Consider the following 17,739-nt stretch of genomic DNA (forward strand, 5'->3'; position numbering starts at 1 on the left):
TTCTCAGATGATCATTATTATGAATTGATAGAATATTAGAATGTTTGCCATTCTTTCTACATTAGAGGGATAGATTGCGTAGAGAATTTTAACTACAATTCTGAAACTACAGCGATATTCTGCCTGGTTGACATTCAGCATTTCTCTTTAATCTGTACGTGGAGTCTTTTTACATCTGTTGAATGAATAATAACCATATTTCTGGGACACTTTATTGCATTGAAATTCACCTCTGAAACAGTGCAGTGACTGTTGTTATGTAGGTAAACATGCACCAATTCGGTATCAGCCACCTTTCCCAAACAGGAATTAGCTAAACAAACAGGAATTTCAGGAAACGTTGTAATAGGGTATAAATCAATGTCGTCTTTTTTGATGAAGACTAACTTGTATTTTGTACCACATAAAAAGTGCATAATAGTCTTTCAGTGCACAGTGCTCGTGGAGGGAACCACATCAGAAAACATGGTCTGAGGCCTCTTGGTTTGAGCATGTATTGCAAGCACATTTCCAGAAACAGATGAAGATGTTTTTCTAATCCATGAGCATCACTGTGTGTCCTGTCTCAGCAATAAAGTACATTTCCTCTATTTGTGAAAATTAGTTCCATTAGAAGTTCTACTTCCGCAGCTTATTTATGACCTTTTGCATGGCATCTGCTAGGTTGGTCCAAAATTATGAGAAACTGTGTGTTTCAAGTGAGGTCATACTTGAAGCTGACATTTCATTTCCCAGGTGAGAAGCAGCATGATACCAGCAAGTTAACATTTTGTGTGCAGTGGAACTGCCTTAAATATTCTCCTGGGTTCACTGGTGCTGGCCCTCTCCATGTGGCCTCCAAGGTCTAAGTTTAGAAGTTCACCTATCACATGATAGCTAACCCGGGCAGAGAAGGGCAGAGAAATTTTGTGATCTGAACGTGATTTTGTCTCTTTCACAGACGCGCTCACCCTTTCCAGTTGGCAAACTGAAGCTCTTCAGTGAGAAGAGGAAAGATGTAAATGAATGAGCTGCTTTATTTCACAGTGAACATCCAAAATAACAGCTGAAACCTCAGTTACTTTGCTTGTGTTACTTCCTTCCCTGTATATCAGAGATCCAATAAACCATGCCACATTTTCTGTGTGAGTTGGTTTACTTTGTTTTCTGATCAGCCTTCTGGCTCTGACGTGTTCTGAAAATAACTAGCCTTTTCCTCACCAGGCTAAGCTCTGACCATGGCACACACTGGGTTGCCTGGCTATTGCATGTGTCCCTTTGTTTTTTTATTCTCTGTGTTCCCAGAAACTGGGAGGGCAGTCCCATTAAACTCTGGTCTTCTTCCCTGTTCTGTCATTCACCATTAGGTTTGTCAATGGAACATCTATTCTCCTTCCCATCTTGGGGTGTGGGTCCCCAGACATCATCCCATGCTGTCAAAATGAATCATCCTGACTTACATCTGACAATTCATTTGCACCCATTTCCAGGCATGAGCCAAGGGGCACAGCAGGACTTCCAAACTTAATCTGATGGGTGAGACGACCATGTGATATCGGTCCTTCTCCATCACCAGGAGATAATAGCCTACTGCATGTATGAGTTGTGGTTCAAAAGGTAGTTCATAGAAGGAGAAAACTTGTCCAGTTTGGACATGCCCTTGCTTCACTATTCGCTGAAAAATCTGGGCAAGGCACAGGCCCTTGTGCCCAGCAGTTGGTATACATGGCACATCAATTTGTAGACAAATGGTACACCAAGTCCTCTCCACCGAGCTGAAAAAGTGTCTTATCTTGTCATTCTCCTGTCATTGCAGTAAAGTTGTCTGTGAATGGTAACATTCTACAAACTGCTTTAACTTCGGTGAAAGCAACATATTATGACTACAAAAGCAGAAAATGCTGGAAATACTCAATGGTGGAAATGTTGGACTGGGCAATGTTTCCCCTTCCACGGATGCTGCCTGACCGTTTGAGTCCAGAATTTTCTGCTTTTATTTCCAGAGAATGTGGGAAATGTATATATATAGTTGGGATAAAGGGCGAGATCTTCCTATTGTTCACATGGCGGGGTCTTCCGGTCCCGCTCCTGGCGTACCCACACCAGAGTGGGGTGTATTCAATGGGAAGATCCCGCTGCTGGCTAACAGCGGGCCACCTCCCACCATCAGAAAACACACCACAGGAAGGCCAGAGATTCTGGCCCAAAGACCTAGGGGGAGATGTGGAGTAAAGGGTTAACATCACGAGCATCTGAAACTGATGTAACTGATGCAATGGCTAATGCTGACTAAGAGACTGAGATCTGATGGGGAGCAGAAGTAATCATATGTTAATGAATCTCCGAGGAGCCCATAGTCACAATTCTCTGCTGATTTGAACCGAAGAATGAGATAAATGCCTGGAGGGCTTCCATAAATGAGTTTGAAGCCCCATCACTGTCCTGCTGTACAATAATATTATCTGCAATGGCCTCTACTGCATAGAGTAAAATACTGATCTGATCCTTTTGGTCCTTCTTTAGCAAAGCTGAAGCTGTTCTGTATTTGGAGAATCACTTTCTCCAATTGCCCTAGTTTTAACCCTTTGCATGCCTTCAGTGCTATGGAAGAGTTCTGAAAGTGTCAATGACGTAAAGTCCATGTTTACCCTAATTTCAGGACCTATTGCTGCTTCTGTAGTTTGGCTTGTAGATTATGATCTTTCCTCACGACTGTCGAGACTCTGGGTCTGTGTTTGCACCTGCAGCATCCACAATGTACTTTTCTCTGGTGGGTTTTCAATCTTTTTTCTTCTTGTCCTTTCCCCAAGGATTTGTAGGTCTTTCAGGTCTGCATTCTTCTCTTGACCTATTTATCACTATTCCACATGCTGATATTTTAGAATATTTATAAGGATGATATCTGAGCAGAACATTGCATTGGAATTGAGGCCCTTAACAGAAATCTGGTGGAGAACAATAATATTAAATGAAGGTACCCTGCAGCATAGGGATACTGGCACAGGGCTTCTCACTGAGCTTGGAGCCCATCCTTTCCAGTGTGGAGGTGGTGGACAATTCCATGACAGCGCATGTGGATCCAGCTCTGATACAGTATCTGGTAGCTGCTCTCTCTGTTTCCATTGCAGCACAGGCAGAAGTCAGAATGTCAGAAGTGCGACAGTGGAACGTACGTAGGCGACATGGTGGCACAATGGTTAGCACTGCTTTCTCACAGTGCCAGGGACCCGGGTTCGATTCCAAACTTGGATTTCCTCCGGGTTCTCCGATTTCCTCCGACAGTCCACAGTTGTGCAGGTTAGGTGGATTGGCCATACTAAATTGCCCCTTGGTGTCCAAAGGTTAGGTTGGGTTACAGGGATGGGGTGGGGAGTGGACCCTCTTTCAGAACGTCAGTGCAGAACCGATGGGCCAAATGGCTTCCTTCTGCACTGTAGGGTATCTATGATTATCAATGGCCATGAGATGAATGCTTCCTGCCATGCAAGCTCAGGCTGCTGCCATCATGGCTGCAGATCTCAATGGTCAAAGAGACTCGCAGTCCAACAATTTGTCCCCCAGCAGATTACTAGGATCACTACCCTGGTCTGTGTCAGTGGCTCCGTGGAGCACAAACATGCTGTTGTCTCCCAGGGTGACAGAATTCATGCCCCCATAATTGCCACTCTCCCAGTGCACTTAATTTGCCTGTCAGCCAGCTGGTCCAGACTGCCGCCATCCATACTGAGGTGGCACAGCCCGAAGCTGGGCCGTCAAAGGTGACTTTTCTTTCATGACTTTGGCCAAGAGGTCACCGCAATGGAACATAGCAGATGGATTGAATGGTGGGTACTTTCGGAGCAGTGACGCTGAGAGGATGATTTCTGGCATGGATTACTTGGACTGAATGGCCAATTCCTGTGTAGTATATCCAATATAATCCAAGGGGACATTAATGGACAGCCTGTCCAGAATGAAGAGATCCCAGATGCCTTCTCCCTGTCTTCTTCCTCCTCCTCCTCCTCCTTCCACTGCGTACAGCTTTCCCCCTCTGCAGCCTCAGTTCCATCTCCCTGTAGCGTTGGAGACAACGGGAGACTGTAACCACAGCCTCCATAACTGTCGCAGGGTTTCTGAGGATACGACCTGTAATTTGGACAGTTCTTCCTTTAAATGGCTCGAGAAGGGCTGCTCCTTTTTGCAGTTGAATGCATGTTCAACTCTGCTTGATTAGGAACGGACATTAACTGAACCTACATGGTGCAAGTTTGCAGCATGTGTGTCGGATATTTGGCATCACAATCTGTCGACCATCAAAGTTTGCAGTGCATGTTGAACATGCCTTTGCTAGCACCGTCCCATGGGTGCGCCGCGCCCCATGCTAGGCCAGAGGCACACATCTTTCCTTTTGAAAACCTCAGGCTTCTTTCTGCATTGCTAGTTCCAGCAGTGCCGTGGGACCAGAATTTGTGGCTACTATGGCCCAGCTGAAAGATATAGGCAGGGAACCTGCCTCCAAAAGCCCCTGCTTTAGCTCCAGACAATCAGTGAGAGTGGCCCACACAGATTTATCTTTCTGGTATTTCTGTCTCCATGGGAAAGCACCGGGTCTCTCCCTGACAGGGCAGTGTGAACAAGAACATATCATATGGAGGATTACATGGCGATGGCAACAGTGCTGGGGCACTGTAGCAAGTAAATATCACGGCATCCATTTTATGTCATTTATAATATTTGGAGTTTGTATGTTCTCCCCGTGTCTGCACGGGTCTCCTCCGGGTCCTCCAGTTTCCTCTCACAGTTCAAAGATGTGCAGGTCAGGTAAATTATCTATGATGAACTGTCCCTTAGTGTCCAGGGATGTGCAGCTTAGGTTATGGGGTACGGGAATGGGGGGGTAAGTGGATATGGGTGGAGTGCTCATTTGAAGGGTCGGTGCAGATTCGATGGGCCGAATGGCTTCCTTCTGCACTATAGGGATTTTATGATTCTGTGATATTGAGCTGATAGATATTGGGCGGGATTCTCCGTAGCCTGTCACCAAAATTGGGATCAGCAATCAAGCGGAGAATGGCTTCCGATGCTGGATTTAGGGCAGGCGTCAGTTCGCGATGCTCCGCCCCCTCCAGATCGGCATCGCGCACCATGTGCAGTCGCAATGCCGTTGGCACGTCATCAGCCAGCTCACCCGCTATGTTCCACCCCCGATGGGCCGAGTTCCCAATAGCGCAGACCACGTGGGTTTGCTGCATTCGGGAAGCTGGCAGGCCAGCTGTGGACAGTGTCCAGCACCACCACACTCGCTCGGGATCTGTGCCGCTGGCCAGAGGCATGCTGCTACGTCTGGGGGAGGGTGGCCAGGGAGTGGGCTGTGTGGGTTGGCGTGGGCGAGTACGTGGCCCAACATGGCCGGTGCCATGTTTTCCAGTGCGACCTGTGCAGCTCGACAGCCCTGCACATGCATGGTCCAGGACCCAGTGGTTTTCTGGCCATTTTCCGCACGATCCGCGGGTGTTCCACATGGCGCCGGTGCTAGTCCCTCACCGGTATCGGAATCGGTGAGGGGTTCGTGCCGATTTTCCCATTGTGAATCACCCGCGGATTCTCCAATGGTGCCGGCACTTAGACTCAGGAACGGAGAATTCCAGCCATTGTTCTTATAAATAGCTGGCAGCTCGAAGCAGGAAGTCATTATGTATACACTGGGGGCTATTTTGGTGAAAAGGTGAAAACAGGCATGAAGTGGCTGCTGTGCTAATAAGGCATGCTTGTTCACGAGCCCGGTTTTCGCTTGCAGTTTTCGGCCTAACTGCTGTTTACCATAATTTGAATTTGTCTAAACTAAAATAAACACCTGTAGGTTTAGCTCTCAAAGCACTGCCTGGAAGCAAGTTTTGTAGAACAGTTTGTGTTGGCTCCTCGCCACTCACTGACACAAAAGGTGTGGAGCACGCTGGCTGAGATACAGCCGCCAGTTTCAGGATGGCTCAGGGATTCAGGGAGAAGGCTTACAAACGCGGCACTAGAGATCCTAGTGGAGGAGGAGGAATGTTCCATACCCAAAATAGGGATGGCATCCACCTTACCCTCCTGGACCTCTTTCCGACAGTGGTTGGTGCTCCCCCCGTTTGGAATCAAGTCCTCCAATTCCTGTTCCAGACCAAGGGAGAACCAAGCAAGATGCTCGTGACCAAGCACTCACTTTCTCCTGGTGACTCCTCTCAGGGAAAACAGCACAAACACTTACTCTTTAGTTGATGTCCACAGAATTTTCAAATTAAACGTTGATAAAGTGTCAGTGGAGCCATCCCAAACTGCCCCCTAAAGTCTCTCAAGTGTTTCAAGCCACCTCTTCATAGCAGTAAGTGGACAGGAAGATCCAAGCATGATTTTATGTAACACACAGAATCCTCAGCAACAAATTGTTTACTCTTGCACAGCTGGTCACTGCAACAAGATGATGTTAATGCAAGCTTGAGCCATCAAAATGCTGTGCAACCCCTTTAATTGGCTATTGGCCCCATGAAGATCCTCAAACAGCCATTCCTAGTACGTGTTTCAACTCCTTTAACAAGATGGCAGCTTGTACCAAGTATGGCCGAAACTTGAATGCAGGCTAAACTGGTCTTGGTAGCACAAGACCCTAGCTTGGTTCCTTCAAGGCTTTTATTGCACTTAGAGTATCCATTTATCGTTTCTACTGCAGGTCAATGAATCTGAACTGAAAATTCAGTTTCCATTTAAATCCATAAGATTTATTTTTGTCAACTGAATCCTTTTAGGTGATTTTTTTTAAAACCTTGGGCTGGATTCTCCGTCCCACCATGCCAGATTTCTGGTCCAGCACTCTGGCGGGATGCTCTGTTTCACTGGCTGGTCAATGGGGTTTCTCATTGGGGGGCAGCCACACACCGTGGGAAACCCCCGGGCTCCCGGCAAAACACAGCATCCCGCCGGAGGAGAATCCAGCTCCATATCTTACAAGTTATCTATGTTTTTGGAGCCGTCCTGGTCTGAGACAGGGGGTGAGAACATAGAATTTATCCTTCCTGGCAGAAAGAGGCCATTTGGCCCAGTGAACCTGCACTGACCCTTTGAAAGACCACCCTACCTAGGCCCAACCGCCCCCCCCCCCACCCAATTCCTGCAACCTGACCCTAAGGGGAACTTTAGCATGGCCAACCCACCTGACCCGCACATTTTTAGACAGTGGGAGGAAACCGGAGCATCCGGAGGAAACCCACGCAGTCACAGGGAGAATGTGCAAACTCCACACAGTCACCCAAGGTGGAAATTGAACCCTTGTCCCTGGTGCTGTGAGGCAGCAGTGCTAACCACTGTGCCACCGTGCCGCCCCTCAGCTATGTCTCAAAATGCAGTTCATCGCAATTATGTCATGTTTTATGTTGTTCAAGTCGGAAATTATTTTACTTTCTTACAAAGCAACACATTTGGAATGTCAACCTATGGGTACTTTGTAGAGCATTAGCGTGTAGTTCAATGCTTAACAACAATGTGGTTGATCCTTACACACCAATACTATAATTGCATATGTTAGCATTAAACAAATTGTCTTTGATACATATGAAATGAAAATCGCTTATTGTCACGAGTAGGCTTCAATGAAGTTACTGTGAAAAGCCCTTAGTCGCCACATTCTGGCACCTGTTCAGGGAGGCTGGTACGGGAATTGAAACATGCTGCTGGCCTGCTTTAAAAGCCAGCGATTTAGCCCAGTGTGCTAAACCAGCCCCTTAATATGTGTCCACATATGTGCAGCAAACAGGAAAAACACTTAACAGGAACTGACTAGGTTATATTTAGATGGTGTTAATGACTTACAGTGGTTTCTGATAACGCAGTGATATTGTATTAAAGTTCCACCTGTATACATTGTCAGTGATATAACTTAATCTTTTCTACCTATTTATTATGTGTTCCGTTCCCAACATAAAAACATTTACACAATACAACTTGAAAGTTCAAGTGCGGAAACTCATTCTTACATATTTAGTGTTTCCATTGTTTATTTTTAAGTTGAGCTCCTGCTGCTGTCTGTCATTAAGAGGCGTGTTCCACTGACACTGACTGAGTGAGTTGGGTGCCTGAGTTCAAAGGACACGCCTGTTTTCTGCACGTTTTGTCTGTAACAGGAAGCAGCTATTGTTGAACTTGTCAATTCGAGAGTGGTGTCATTGAGCAACCCAGGGAAAGACTTGCAGCTGAAATTCACAAAGCCCTTTGTAATAGCTTTTATTGTCTTGGGTTTATGGCCAACTAGTTCTTCATTGGCTGTGGAGCCCCTGTACTTTGACAGCAAAATCTGATGATTTGAAAAGGCACCTGGTTCATTTTTTGTGCAGTGAGAAAGATACAGAGCCAGTTGAAGTACTTTTGCTCTGTGAAAGCGTGTGTTCAAAATTAAGCTGGTGGAAGTCTCACAAGTGGTGACAGATGAGCTTCATTTACAATGCACCAGACCAGCAGGTCGACTCAGAAGAATTTGACTTTTCGGTCCTTTTTGATAATAGTCACGATGAAGACTTTGCCACAAGAGGTTTGTAAGCAATTTTCTTTGTCATAAAAAAAGCATAATTTTTAAAGAGTTAAGTTTCGCAGTGTCTGATAATAGAAGGCTGAAATTGTGACATGAGGCACACGTGTCTCTGACCTATTTGTTTGAGAAAGGCTTTAAAAATTAATTATGGACTTGTAAAAATACAATTTATTTTAATTTTTTACATAGAAACTTGGTGAGTAGAGACTTTGATTAGTAGTAATTAGACAATCAAAATTTGAATCATGCTATGAAACCTAACTAACCTAAACACCTGGTGCAGGTGATCAGATCTTATTTATATCAAACGACTTTCAGATAAAGTAAATTGATTCTAGCTAAGCACTACGTTAAGTAAAATGGCGCTAGAATGTCGCTGTATGACTGTGCTCAAATTGCACTGAAGGAGTCATGTATTATCATTATTGATGCAACTTTTCTTTCAAAATGTGTTGTGTCGATTAGCACAGTTCCTCACTGATGGACGCAGGCGATACAGCAATAGTAGCTAAGTTTCATAATTGTCAGCAGCATTGGTTTTCACTTCTGGGAATAGTTCAGTTGAAATCCCAAGTTTGAGAGTGAAGGTTGCACGTGGTTACTGCCTCGTAGGTTTGCTTATTTAATAGGCTGACCGTTGAGGACTGTTCTGAGTATGAGCAGATCTGAAGCATAAACTTGGTCAATTGAACAGTTTGAGTTCTGAAATGCTATTTGTAGAACGGAATTGTTCACAGTTGAATGATATTAGTTGCACACTGTAGAGCTTTTTGTGTTGTCACCAGGCCAGAGGAGAGTGATTTTCATCAAGGTTATTTGCTTACCTCAGGAGAGTTGATGAGCTTACGTGCATGGCCCAATGGTAGAGGGTGTAATGAGTATTGTGCTCAATACTTTATACAGTTAAATTTGTCTTAAGCAGGTTTGGAGGCAGGTAGTGAAGCCCGCTCTTCCATAACTGCTTCACATTTTTTATAACGAATAGGTTTTCTGCAACCAGCCATTATCATGAAACCCAACCCATCAATGTGGGAAAATACTTCTTGGAAATATGGGAAAGTAAAGTTTTAAATAAATGACAGCACGATTGCTGACTTGATTACTGTAAATCTGAAATCCTGCTTGTGAACCAAACTACTTATAATAATAATAATCGCTTATTGTCACAAATAGGCTTCAATGAAGTTACTGTGAAAAGCCCCTAGTCGCCACATTCCGGCGCCTGCTCAGGGAGGCTGGAACGTAACTTTAAAGAATTAAAGAGCGGAGTGGATTTCCATTCAAACGTGACCTGTGACTGTATTATCTATTAAAAACAAGTATTCATGTGCAGATGTTATTACATTGGCTCTACAGCAAGACATTTTGTTTATTTGTAACTGATAAAAATATAAAATCAAACTGCCATTAATTATCATGGCATAAATGTGTGATTGCTATTGTAAAACTAATGGGAGTAATTGTAAATCTATGGGACACCAAACGTTTCCTTATTTTATTGCCTGGTGGTATTTTAATAGAAAAACATGAATATCTCAGTCATATCATTTGAAAGTTTCCCCTGCCCCCCCAATATTCTTTTCTTGCTCTCAAAACTGATCATGCTGAGTTACAATTCCCTGGGTCCCAGCCGTATCAACTCTAGGTGGCCACTGTTAATGTGTGAGCTAAAACATTGAACCCTGGCAGGATATTTGATGCATGAGCATCACAACTTAATTTTGCCTGTAGCCAATGCCATGTGCATGCATATAGTTCCAAGTCAGGCTGGTGTGTGGATTGGAGTACTAGTTGTGCCTTCAGTGTCATCCTAGCTGAGATTAGCTAACAGAAATGGATAATTGATGTGTGATCTCTTTTTGCGGTGCAGTAGCACATTGCACAAGGTTAACATTTTAAGCATCTTTTATTTAGGATTTTAATGTGCATGCTTTACGATAGCATAATGATATATATTTATATGTGTATGTATGTGATCACATTGTCAAAAGAGGATAGAGTGACAGCAGTATTGTATAACATCAAACATCAGTGCATAAGATGTGTATAAAGCATTCAGAGTAATCACATATAAAATAAACAGAAGGACAAACACTGCAGAATAATGATCTGGATATTCTTTTCACATTTTATTTCCCATTTATTGTAGCTGTTTTAAATAATATTTTCATATACAGGAAAAATCCTGTCAAATATGGGAGTTCCTGCATTGATCATCAAAATGATGGCAATATGTTTTTGAACTAATTTGGACTAATGACAGATGTAGGTTGCCTCAGCAGCTCAAAGACAAAAAAAAAGAGGCTCAATTCTGTGGTCAGCAGTGAAAATACCTGCTGACCTGGAAGGAAATTGCCACAAAGACCACGTGATCTCTATGGTGTGGATTTCACTTTACCTGATGTTAATTTGAATCTGCCACCAAGTCAAAGAGATCTCAAAACATCCTGCAACAAGGGCAGCACGGTGGCACAGTGGGTTAGCCCTGCTGCCTCACGGCTCCGAGGTCCCAGGTTCGATCCCGGCTCTGGGTCACTGTCCATGTGGAGTTTGCACATTCTACCCGTGTTTGCGTGGGTTTCGCCCCCACAACCAATAAAGATGTGCAGGGTAGGTAAATTGGCCATGCTAAATTGCCCCTTAATTGGAAAAAATTAATTGGGTATTCTAAATTTATTAAAAAAACATCCTGCAACAGTGATGTTATCAATTAGGGTAAGCAGCCAATCACATTGAAGAATGCTCATAGACAGCAAGCCAGGAAAAAAAAACCAATCATCTTCTAATTTTTATTAATTTTGCAGAGAGGGAAGTAAGGATTGGGAAGTGCACATTAGAAGCTGAAATCTCACAAACAAACATTAGAATTGTTGGCCCAAATCTTCTGGTTTCCGGATTTTTGGAGACAGGATGTATCCTATGAGATGTTCTGCAGGACCCTCTGGTAGTCTCAAAGCAGTGACTTCATGGTGATTGTCTGGGAAGTTTGAATTTTTAACGCGCAATTCCTTTACTCCCTGGGACCCTCCAAAAAAGTCTCCGACTCTGAGTTCCTGTTGGAGACTAACGTAAATAGTTACCCAGGAAATATTAGAAAGAAAAATCCTAATTTAATTATTGGATAATCAGACAACTGACACCACCCCCCACCCTACCTATCCCCGATCTCCCAACTAAAGACCCCCCCGATCCCACCTGACTACATCCCATCACATGGCTCCTTCATGACCCCCTACGTGACATGACTTGACCTCACCATTCAACTCCTCCACATCCCCAAGGCTCCCTGCCCTGATCTGACCTGACTAGCTCCCATCACCTGTTGTCCCTGACACCTCTAGACTCCCTGAATCCATAGAATCCCCACAGTGCAGAAGGAGGCCATTCAGCCCAAAGAGTCTGTATCGACCCTCTGAAAGAGCTTTTCATCTATGCCCACTCCCCAGCCCTATCCCCAAACCCTCACCTAGCCTGGACACTAAGGGGCAATTTTATCATGGGCAATCCACCTAATCTGCACATCTTTGGACTGTGGGAGGAAACCGGAGCACCAGGAGAAAACCTATGCAAACACAGGGAGAATGTGTAAACTGCACACAGTCACCCAAGGTCGGAACTAAACCTGGGTCCCTTGCACTGTGAGGCAAGAGTTTGCCACTGTGTCACTATTCTGCCCCCTTTTTCCAAACAAATCCTGGAACACACCGTCCTGACCAGCAGGTTGCCTCAGCTTAATCCCCTGACTCAATATGACCTGACCTCACCATCCTACCCAGCTGCCACCTATCCCTTTATGACTTATCACCCTCACCCTACCACCTTATCCATCTATACAGTCTCCCATTCACTCACCAATTCACTCATACACTAGTTTATTTTACCTGAACGATACAGCGCTATGAGGAAGCAGATGGATTGAAGATATGCTCCATATTTCTGCGAACAGGTTTGGAGCTCCTGTGAGGCGCAGAAAAGTAGGAGTGGAGTGGCAATCCAATGTGACTGTCACTCCTCATGATGATAAACTATCAAATTTTCTTTTCATAATGGAGAAATTTGACAATCCATTAATTTTCCAGGAAAAAGAGGTTGTTCAGGCGCATTTATGACATAGTACATCATTAAATGTACGGCTAGAATACGAGAGCATGAATGTACTATTGAGGCAGTATAAGGCTCTGGTCAGACCCCATTATGGAATACTGTGAGCAGTTTTGGGCTCCATATCGAAGGAAACATGGCCTTGAAGAGGGTCCAGTACAGGTTCACAAGAATGATCCCTGGAATTAAGGACTTGTCATATGAGGAGCGGTTGAGGACTCTGGGTCTGTACTCCATAAGACCATAAGACCATAAGACATAGGAGTGGAAGTAAGGCCATTCGGCCCATCGAGTCCACTCCGCCATTCAATCATGGCTGATGGGCATTTCAACTCCACCTACCAGCATTCTCCCCGTAGCCCTTAATTCCTCGCGACATCAAGAATTTATCTATCTCTGCCTTGAAGCCATTTAGCGTCCCGGCCTCCACTGCACTCCGCGGCAATGAATTCCACAGGCCCACCACTCTCTGGCTGAAGAAATGTCTCCGCATTTCTGTTCTGAATTTACCCCCTCTAATTCTAAGGCTGTGCCCACGGGTCCTCGTCTCCTCGCCTAACGGAAACAGTTTCTTTGCGTCCACCCTTTCTAAGCCATGTATTATCTTGTAAGTTTCTATTAGATCTCCCCTTAACCTTCTAAACTCCAATGAATACAATCCCAGGATCCTCAGCCGTTCATCATATGTTAGACCCGCCATTCCAGGGATCATCCGTGTGAATCTCCGCTGGACACGCTCCAGTGCCAGTATGTCCTTCCTGAGATGTGGGGCCCAAAACTGGACACAGTACTCCAAATGGGGCCTAACCAGAGCCTTATAAAGGCTCAGTAGCACATCGCTGCTTTTATATTCCAACCCTCTTGAGATAAATGACAACATTGCATTCGCTTTCTTAATCACAGATTCAACCTGCATGTTTACCTTTAGGGAATCCTCGACTAGCACTCCCAGATCCCTTTGTACTTTGGCATTATGAATTTTCTCACCGTTTAGAAAGTAGTCTATGCTTGGATTCTTTTTTCCAAAGTGCAAGACCTCACATTTTCTCACGTTGAATTGCATCAGCCATTTCCTGCACCACTCTCCCAAACTGTCTAGATCCTTCTGCAGCCTCCCCACTTCCTCAGCACTACCTGCCTGACCACCTAACTTTGTATCATCGGCAAACTTCGCTAGAATGCCCCCAGTCCCTTCATCCAGATCATTAATATATATGGTGAACAGCTGCGGCCCCAACACTGAACCCTGTGGGACACCACTGGTCACCGGCTGCCATTCCGAAAAAGAACCTTTTATCCCAACTCTCTGCCTTCTGTCAGACAGCCAATCCTCAACCCATGCCAGTAGCTCACCTCGAACACCATGGGCCCTCATCTTACTCAGCAGCCTCCTGTGTGGCACCTTATCAAAGGCCTTTTGGAAATCCAGATAGACCACATCCACTGGGTTTCCCTGGTCTAACCTACTTGTCACCTCCTCAAAGAATTCTAACAGGTTCGTCAGGCACGACCTCCCCTTACTAAATCCATGTTGACTTGTTCTAATCCGACCCTGCTCTTCCAAGAATTTAGAAATCTCATCCTTAACGATCGATTCTAGAATTTTACCAACAACCGAGGTTAGGCTAATTGGCCTATAATTTTCCATCTTTTGTCTTGATCCTTTCTTGAACAAGGGGGTTACAACAGCGATTTTCCAATCGTCCGGGACTTTCCCTGACTCCAGTGATTTTTGAAAGATCTGAACCAACGCTTCCGCTATTTCTTCAGCCACCTCTCTCAGAACTCTAGGGTGTAGCCCTACTCTATGGAGTTTAGAAGGATGAGGGGGGATCTCATTGAAACCTTCAGAATACTGAGAGGCCAAGATAGAGTGGATGAGGAGAGGATTTTTCCACTAGTAGGAGAAACTAGGACCAGAGGACACAGTCTCAAACTGAAGGGATGATCCTTTAAAACAGAGATGAGGAGGAATTTCTTCATCCAGAGGGTGGTGAATCTGTGGAACTCATTGCCGCAGAAGGCTGTGGAGGCCAAGTCACTGAGTGTCTTTAAGACAGAGATAGATAGGTTCTTGATTAATAAGGGGATCAGGGGTTATGGGGAGAAAGCAGGAGAATGGGGATGAGAAACATATCAGCCATGATTGAATGGTGGACAGACTCGATGGGCAAAACGGCCTAATTCTGCTCCTATGTCTTATGGTCTTATGTTCTAAAAAGACAGTAGCACCTCTTTAAGAAGTCACAACTTTTTCAGGTATTGGTAACAGGGAAAAACGGGAAAGTACTCATCAGATCAGTGATTTCCAAAGATTGCCAATCGTGGGGACTTCAACAACATGTCCCGGGGGGAGTAGATAATTGCTGACAGAAACTTTTGGATTTCCGCATTTAACTGTTCATGTGCAGACAACTTCAGTTGTTGTCAGTTTCACAGCTGTAATAATGGCGAACGCTGACAGTTTCACTTCATTACAACTGTAAAATCTGTGCCATCGTTTCAATATAAGGGTAGTTAACTCCCTTATGAAATTTTCTTTCAGCTCCGCTTCTATTTTCAGAGTCCAAATTAGCGCTACTTTCTTTCAAGGCTTATGTTCTAATTAGGTTTTGATCACATCCTCCGAGTCATAGACTCAGGCCTGAGAATATTTGACAGTTTGAAAAATGTGGATACCACTCTCCAGTAGCCATTTACAAACTTATGAGCTTGCTGAACATTAACATGGTGTTCCTTTCTTTCAGAGGCAGAAAATGTTGCTGCTTCTCACAAAGGCATTGTTCCTCCTTCTGGGATTGGTTATCCAACTATGGATGTCTCCCACTATGGATCTCAGTCATGTAGCTCCATGGCATCTGCAGTACTAACTGGGGAACACATGAGTGAATACGGCCAAATGGAAAACAGAGATTTCAAATACTACCTGGAAGCTGCAAAGCCCCCTGTGTCATCTGGGGTCGAAAGCCCAAGGATCGAGATCACACCATCACCTCGACTGTTCCACGTAACTCCACATGCAGTCAGCTGTGGAGAGCAAATATATCATTCGCCCACTACGATTCCTCGTGTTACTTTGCCTGTGCCAGGCTCAGAGAGCATTGTATACAGAGACCCACTCAGTCCAGCCAGTAGTGGCTCGTCCACAAGTTGGCATTCCTTTGTGTCTCATGAGTCAAGCTGCTCCCATTATGGCATGTCCCCTCAGACATCCCCATTAACATCTCCATGCGTCTCACCAAAGAATGGCTCAGAAGAATATCAAGGTCAGGGTGCTCACCATTCTCCAAGAACATCACCTGGCAACTCCCCAACAACCCACATTGAAAATTGGCCGGGTGCAAGGTCACCATCCCCAACCCCCCGGCCTTCCTCAAGGTCGTCATCACCTTGTGGAAAGAGGAGGCATTCCTGCGACCGTTCAAGAACTCCTTCGCCACAGGCTTCACCAAGAGTTATCTCAAGAGATGAACCCAATTTGCACCAATTTTCAAATTCTGCAAGTCTTGCCGACGCTATGAGCACTCTCACCACTGATTCCAACAATGACTTAGGTGAAATGCTTCCAATAAAGGCCCGGATCATGGACCTTACTCCGCCATCCTCCCTTAAGACTGACATGTGTAAAGGTGAAAAACTGGTCAGCTTTTCCACACCGAATTTTGCCGAGTTTACGGGGCCTTGTCAGGATGTAAAGAAAGATGTCTATAGTATTGACCCACTTTTTCTGATGCCTCCTCATCCATTTCAGTGGGCAAAACCCAAACTTCCCTGCAGGTAAGTTTTATTTTATATTCTATCCTGAATTCAAAAGCTAAATATAAAGGGTTATGTCATATGGGTTCTAAAAAAACCTGCATAAGATTTCTATTGACCTTTTATTGCAATCATAGCAGAAGATTGCTTAAGTCCATATACCAGCTCATATAGTGAATGTGACGAACATTAAAAGCTTTATTCATAGCATTTCTTGAATCTCAAATTGAAGAATATGCCCATAGTTAAAAGATGGAGGTGGGGGGAACGGTCATTTAATGACTGATAAATACCATATCCAGATGGATTGATAAAAGGATGGACTTATTAAATTGTAACTTTTGACTATTCTGTGCCAGTGAGTAACAGATACAATAACAGTGTGAACTCAATTGGTATGACCAACCGATCTTGTCCATATCTTTACCATGACAGTGACCTGATCATGTCAGTCTGTCTAAAACACCTCATCTAGCTTTAACAGTGATGGCAACACATCAGTGAGCATTCATGTAAAGCTCCAGTCAGTTCAGTCTCTTAATTTTAAAAATCCCAACTTTGCTATAGTGGCAAGGTTGTTAGCCCACTATTCCTGGTACATAATCATAATATTTCATTTCGTTGATTTTTGATGGTTAAATGCTAAAAATGTTGTAATTCTGCAACAAAAAAAACAGTCAATCAAATAAAACACAATTTCAAATAGAATATCCCTGGAAAAGTCTTAGTGAACATTGTAACAAACAGTTTGTTGCTAGATTATAAAATAACCTTTTGATTCAATTTTACACTTCTTCAACGTGCACCACATAAAAAAATTAATTGAACAGAGCTTGGCTTAGGATCACCAACAGCTAACACTTCAACTGACCAATCATCACAGGTATCCGGTGTACTGGGAACAGTCTGTATTATGCTTAGAAAACGAGCTCATAGTAAAGGTCATTCACTACAGCTCCAGACTAGACATGACTTCAGTGCTCCATTATAACCAGGACAAAACTTGACTAGCAATAAAAATATAGAAAATTCCGGAAATATTCAACAGGCCTGGCAGCATCTGTGGGGAGAGAGACAGATTTAACTCCGAGTTCTGACAGTTTCCTTGACCTGGCTGAAACATTTAAGGGCCGGGTTTTCCCAACGGAGGTGGGACCAATTCTGCATCCCATTTCTGCCTCTGTAAGCTGCCTGCTGTGAAACGGGATTTACATAGGGGTTGTGATCTTAATGACCTTAGAAATGGGATCGGCCTCCAATTAGTGACTGGGGGAGGGTGTCGTGGTGGGACACCAAGGAAGTGGGCCGTGTTCTGGCCTGAATCGGCAGCCATTGCTGCGGCTCCCTTTTTAAAAATAACTTTAGAG

At 44.4% G+C, this 17,739-nt stretch overlaps 1 protein-coding gene across 3 annotated transcripts in view; it reads left to right on the forward strand.

Moving 5' to 3' along the window:
* The window catches only part of nfatc2a (nuclear factor of activated T cells 2a), a 212,838-nt gene that overhangs the window by 32,077 nt on the left and 163,022 nt on the right, over positions 1-17,739 (forward strand). For 2 of the 3 annotated variants that reach the window (XM_038803126.1, XM_038803127.1), the window contains exons 1-2: positions 8,174-8,515; positions 15,364-16,393. In XM_038803126.1, coding sequence (XP_038659054.1) covers positions 8,413-8,515; positions 15,364-16,393 — 1,133 coding nt within the window. In that variant the 5' untranslated portion in view covers positions 8,174-8,412. Of the gene's footprint in view, positions 1-8,173; positions 8,516-15,363; positions 16,394-17,739 lie in introns of those variants that run through there. The other variant, XM_038803128.1, reaches the window with a different exon arrangement.

This window comes from Scyliorhinus canicula, chromosome 7, assembly GCF_902713615.1.
Source record: "Scyliorhinus canicula chromosome 7, sScyCan1.1, whole genome shotgun sequence".
Classification (NCBI taxonomy): Eukaryota; Metazoa; Chordata; class Chondrichthyes; order Carcharhiniformes; family Scyliorhinidae; genus Scyliorhinus; species Scyliorhinus canicula.